General features: G+C 46.5%; 2 protein-coding genes across 2 annotated transcripts in view; one reads left to right on the forward strand and one right to left on the reverse strand.

Annotated features, from left to right (window-relative positions):
* LOC127574011 (tripartite motif-containing protein 54-like) overlaps positions 1–2,855 on the forward strand; it is a 58,785-nt gene extending 55,930 nt beyond the window's left edge. Inside the window, exon 10 of the mRNA XM_052022604.1 lies at positions 2,736–2,855. Within this exon, the coding sequence (XP_051878564.1) occupies positions 2,736–2,855 (120 nt within the window). The remainder of the gene's footprint in view (positions 1–2,735) is intronic.
* Positions 2,856–3,779: 924 nt separating this feature from the next.
* On the reverse strand, positions 3,780–4,797 carry LOC127574012 (corticoliberin-like). The gene is made up of 2 exons (XM_052022605.1): positions 4,755–4,797; positions 3,780–4,274 (listed from the first exon to the last, which is right to left on the reverse strand). Exon 2 carries the CDS (start codon positions 4,263–4,265, stop codon positions 3,780–3,782), a length of 486 nt encoding a protein of 161 aa, XP_051878565.1. The 5' UTR covers positions 4,266–4,274; positions 4,755–4,797.
* Positions 4,798–6,000: the final 1,203 nt, after the last annotated feature.

Raw genomic sequence — 6,000 nt, forward strand, 5'->3', positions numbered from 1 at the left:
CCCCAGCACCTTCAGATAGTCAGACCTGACAGTGTAGGGGATGTTGGAACGGTCAGGCCAGTTTCTGAAGAGCATGGCCTCACTCTTACTACGGTTGACTCTGGCCCCTGATGCCAACTCAAAGTGGTCACAGATGCTGGTCAATCTGCGAACTGACCATGGATCCAAGCAGAAGATGGTGACATCATCCATGTATTGAAAGGTTCTGATCTGGGTGCCTCCACTGCCTGGCAATGTCACCCCTCTTCTGCTCTCATCCTTCCTGTTGAATTTGGCAAAGGGTTCTATGCAACGCAAAAACAATACAGGGGAGAGTAGACAACCCTGCCTGACTCCAGACTTGGTGGGAAAGCTATCTGTCTCCCACCCATTGATTTGAACTGCACTACAGATATCTGTGTAGAGCAGTTGGATCCAATCTCTGATTCCATCCCCAATACCCATTTTAGAGAGCATGTCCATCATGTATATTTGTGATAATCTGTCAAAGGCCTTCTCCTGGTCCAAGCTGACCAGGTAGGCATCCAGCCCTCTGTCCTGCACATAGGCAATGGTATCCCTGAGCAGCACAAGGCTGTCAGAGATTTCCCTGCCAGGTACAGCACAGGTTTGTCCAGGTGGATCACCTGTCCCAGAGCAAACTTAAGCCGGTTGGCAATGGCCTTGGACAGGATCTTATAATCCACATTCAAGAGAAAAATGGATCTCTAATTCCTGATGTCCTCCCTCCCCCACTTCTGCTTGTTGATGAGGGTGATGATGCCGTTCCTCATGGAGTCTGACATGCTGCCAAAAGTGTACCCAATGTTGCCCTCATCCTGATGGCCTCCTTTGTGTGTGGCTGCATCAGGCTGTGCGTGGATCCAAAGTACCTGGGCACAAAGTGTCACTACGTGCTGAGGTTCTCCCTGTCCCTGGTGTTGTGGCAGATAGGTCTGGCCCCATTGCCGCGTAATGTCCCAGTCAGCTGGACGTTGCCACACTACCTGTCCTTCGTGGAAGATTTCTTCAAGGAAACACCTTTGACCACAAGTCCATTAGGCGGTGGTCAGCATGGAATGTACTGCAGACACTGCGGGACAGGGACTCTTTGGAGACTGTGAGGTGGTTCCCTGAGCAAACTGTCCAAATCATCTGGCAGAACACCTCATTGTCAGAACTCACCAACAAACACCAAGACGTTGCTTGGCTGGCGGAGACAGGGGCTCTCACAGTCAGATCATTCCTGTACAGGAGACATATCATCCCCAATGCACACTGCCCTCGGGACAGCTGTGGTGGGGAAGAGACAGTCACCCACCTCTTTGCAGAGTGGATTTGCTAAGAGGGTGTGGAGAAAGATGCAAGGGTCCTTGTCTCGCTTTATCTCCAGCAGCTGCGTAGCAGAGGACTCTGATCTACAGGCGAGACAGACATCAAGGGCTGAGACAGTGAGACTGTGAGACGACCATCAGTCTCAGTGAGATTGGGACACACTGAGACAGACATCAAGGGCTGCTGGAAGAGAAACAAAGGACTGCAGATGCTGGAACACTATGATGCTGGAGGAACTCAGCAGGCCAGGCAGCATCCGTGGAGAGCAAATGCAGACTAAGTGACCATTTCGCAGAACACCTGTGCTCTGTCCATAAACATGATCTGCACCTCCCCGTTGCCAGTCACTTCAACTCCCCCTCCCACTCCATCACTGATATGTCAGTCCTCGGCCTCCTCCACTGCCAGGCGGAATCCAAGTGCAAACTGGAGGAACAGCACCTCATTTTCTATCTTGGAAACTTGCAGCCTAACAGCATGAACATTGAATTCTCCCACTTTAAGTAATCCCCACCCCCCTCCCCCACCACATCCCCCCCAACCATGCCTCTACTTTTCTTTCCTTTCACAGCCTCTCTCTCTTTTTTCTACCCCTTTTTTTCTCCTTACCTTTGACCCATCCCCTGGTGGATCTGCTCTCCCCTCGTCCCCTGCACCTGCCTATCACTATCTCTTACCTACTTCTACCTATCACCCGCTTGTGCCCACCCCACCTCCCCTCTTTTGTCCACCTATCACTGCTCTGCTTTTTTCTCCTATATATTGGGCTTCCCCTTTTCCTACCTTCAGTCCTGAAGAAGGGTCCTGACCCGAAACGTTGACCGCCTGCTTTTCTCCACGGATGTTGCCTGGCCTGCTAAGTTCCTCCAGAATCATTGTGTTTTTCAAGGGCTACTAGAAGGTCATCAGCTCGGTGAAAGACAGCCCTTTAGTCTGCTGGAAACTTATTAGTCTTCCAGTACAGGGAGATGTCTTTAAGGGAATGCTGCTAACTGGCACATTCCAGGCTGCAGGAGTACTTGGTGAGGGATGCATGGAAGTTTGGTGCAGCCAATGCAAAGGCTCTGTTGGGAAGGACCACAGTCTGGGCTCCTTCCCCTACCGTACATGGAGGGGCTGATCCGGGTGAGGAAGCCCCTCAAACATTGAAAGGGTGTATCACGCCAGGGGGGGCAAATGTGGCAATGGTGTTATGTTTTTATTTAAAATAATCTAAGTTAACACCACTGAATGTAATGACCATGAATGTAAAAGTTTTGCACTGTTTCTTTTTGTTAGGAATAAAGTCTATTTTTGAAATAAACAAAAAGGTTTGTCGGACCTGAAGGTACCGCGAGCAATCCTAACAATTCAATGTTCCAGGAAAGCTTCCAGTCCGTGCTTAAAGCTAACTGAGCGTCTGTCTATTCCCCTTCTTTCAGACTGGTTCTGACAACTCGGCTCCAGTCCAAAATGAAGAGCGCGGCGGAGGCGAAGCGAAGGAAGATGAGACACCCCGCCATGTCTTCTCCTTCTCCTGGTTAAACACACTGGCTAAATAGAAAAATCAAATGCACACGATAAAACCGCAGACATATCTTAACCTTTCCAGAGCAGTCATTGTAAAATATAACCTGACGTTCACTCAACATTCGAGGCTGTTGATTTGGGTTTATGCTTGTGGATTTGAGGAGCGGATACTTCAGGTCGTCTCTTTATGAAACACCCTGAGTTAATCTCACTACTGACCGCTCAGTTAGGGAAGACGGGGCCGCGAAGACACTAAACATTTTGATAGACTGATGGGAATTTCTGGTAATGTTACCGATCATTTCACGGCAACTGTGGTGGCCGAAACTTTTCGTGTTAACCTTTATCGCGGACCCGCTATCGGTGAGGTGACGGGGCGTAGCGGGTGGAGGGGGAAGGCTTCTGATGAAACGTAACGTGCGAGTGCTGCCTTGTATTTTCAATTAAAAGTGTTCTGTGTGCTTTGATGTTTCGAATAGCACGGCGCCTCCTTCTGACTAGAATCTGGCCAGCAGGAGGTCCTCAGTTCATTCGCCCAACGTGTTCCCGTCACCCTGGTACAATGCACAATCTCGACGGAGGTGGGTCGCGCAGCAACATGAAGTTTATTCCGTTCTTTGCTTTCATTGTGTGTTCATAGACAATTCCCTCAGACATCTTAGAAAATGAACTGGATTTTTTATTAACAAACACTGCCTCCACAATAAAGCATAAAGAAAGTAGACCGTCACCGTGCAGCTTTTATTAGAAATATAAAAGATTAGGCATTCTCTCGCACAGGATAAATGTTTGGGTATGTATGCGTTTATTATCTAGAATTCTACAGTGACCGTCAAACGCACGTTAATTTGCAGAAAATGTGCAGCATTTTTACTTTAGCGCCTGAAGAACAAACGGGAAGGGTGAGAGCAACGCTGTGTCTGGGTGATAGACGGCAGACTGTGGTCGGGGCGATTCTATTTCCCGACTTCATCCATGATTTTCTTATTTTCCTCTGCTTGCTTGGCCATTTGCTCCGCTCTAGCTATCGCCAGCAGTTTATTTAGAACATGCAAAGGTGCATTAAGGGAAAGGAGAGGCGTGTCGCGTCTTTTTCCGCGTTCCGACATCTCATCCACTAAATCTTGGTATCTGCCGTAAACGTGATCCAAGTCCCCAACTTTACCAGGTAGGTTGCGCTGGAACCGGGCCAGTGGCATTTTGGAAGCTCTTTCGAAAGGAAACATTTCAAGTAGATTTCGACCAGGAGGTGAAAGATTATTGTGCGCCTTGGCCTGTGGCTCTCTGAAGCGAATCCCAACGGGTGGAGCTAACTGCTGGAGCTCCGATTGTTGACCAGGGCCGTTTTCAGTTGATACGGAGTCCTGTAGGGCTCGACAGTCATCCCCGGGTACGAACCCAACCAGGAGAAGAGCGGTGCAAAGCAGCAAGGGGGTCTCCATGGCAGAGAGCTGGGGTTCAAGAAGACAAAACCTGATGAAAATTGCACCTTACTTCTAGATATCTATCATCTGTGGGATTGTAAAGAAGAATGAATAAAAATATCCCATCCTATAGTTCTTTAATTATTTTAAAAGCATAAAAAAATTATTAGGTACATCAACGGGGTTCAATCTAGGAGAAACAAACGCCTCCGACATAGAATTAAATCCAAGTACTCCGCAGGTTGGAAATCTGAAATAAAATATAAACTGCTCCAAACAGGCTAAAAGGGAATTAACACAAGGTATCAATCAAGTTATCTCGAAAGTTCTTCACATGAGATGTGCTTTGTTGCTGTTCTCTGATCCCACATCTATGGTAATTGAATTATAACTGAGATTCACAAACCCGAGCAATTTCAAAATATCTATAAAGACCAGTAACAACATTTAAGAATGAAAGAAAAATGAATCGATAAGAAATAAATACCTTCACAAGATCAGACGGACCTGATTTTACCTGTAGTCTTGTTCTCTCCAGATGAGATTGCAAGGTGATAAAAAGTTATTTGGGGTACAGTCTGGCTATTGCACTTTTATATCTCCGTCTGCCCCTTGTGCACCACGACTGCATCCTCATTGGTGACGCAAAGATTATCGAAGCATTCATGGATGAAAAGTGAGGGGAAGGAGGCCAAACCCCGACTGAGAAGTAATCTGTAATGAGCACTCTGTAAAGAGCGGCCTCAGTTCCCTCGCAAGAATTGGACCCAGCTCAGTTCTGTTCAATCTGGTGTTTCCCTGCCAATTATTCGTCGGAAAGTGGCTGCACTAACTTGAAGTTAAATTGGCAGATTCGTGGATAGTGAGCAGCATTGGAAAAAACCTGGATTGTACTGGTCAGGATGTCTTTCATTTAATGGGATTTAGGGTTTTTAATTAAGAATTGAAAATGCAACCAGTATTTAATGAAAACAGAAGTAACGGGAGAATACGATTGTTACGGAACTGGGCTTTGTTCACTGTTAGAGTGCGCCGTGTTTTCTTTAGCGCGGTAAAATGTTAGCAGCATAGTGAAAAAAGAACTTTTAGCATAATTATCGGAAAGTGTATTTTGCTCTTAGCTCATATGAAGACGGTTTTTATCAAAAGTATCGAAAAACATTGATGTTCGTTGTAAATTCTCTAGCACTTGGAACTTGTTCATGTTGATGTTGAAAATTACAATTTGACTTTTTCAAATGTAACAAAATATACTAGAGATTCACAGCAACGTAATCAAACTACCAAATCCTGAACATATTTGTGGAGGCTGTCAAAAATTGTTATCCGTCAATTAAATAGCAATCTTTGTGCTGGGATATCCTATGACAGAGATGATTCGTTCCCGTATGATTGTGAGGTTTAACGTATAATATGTTTTGTCACAAAATAGAAGGTTAATCCAAATTAAGTAGCAGTTCACTAACAGTGTCTTTGTCAGCAGAAACAAGAGACTGCAGATGCTGGAATCTGGAGCAACAAACATTCTGCTGGAGGAACTCATCAGCATCTGTGGGGTAAAGGAATTGTCAAAGTTTCGGGTCGAAACCCTGCATCAGGACTGAGAGTGGAGAGGGGAGATGGCCAGTATAAAGAGGAGAGGGGAATGGTGAGACAGAGGTCAAGGGTGATTAGTGGACTGAGGGCGTGAGGGGGGGGGGGGCGGTGGGGTGCGTTGAAGGATGACGGGTGGATCGAGCCAGATAAGGAAGGG

The sequence above is a fragment of the Pristis pectinata genome, chromosome 9, assembly GCF_009764475.1.
Source record: "Pristis pectinata isolate sPriPec2 chromosome 9, sPriPec2.1.pri, whole genome shotgun sequence".
In the NCBI taxonomy this organism is placed as follows: Eukaryota; Metazoa; Chordata; class Chondrichthyes; order Rhinopristiformes; family Pristidae; genus Pristis; species Pristis pectinata.

Excerpts from the sequence above, each read along its gene's own strand:
- LOC127574012 (XM_052022605.1), bottom strand. The coding sequence starts at position 4,265 with ATGGAGACCCCCTTGCTGCTTTGCACCGCTCTTCTCCTGGTTGGGTTC.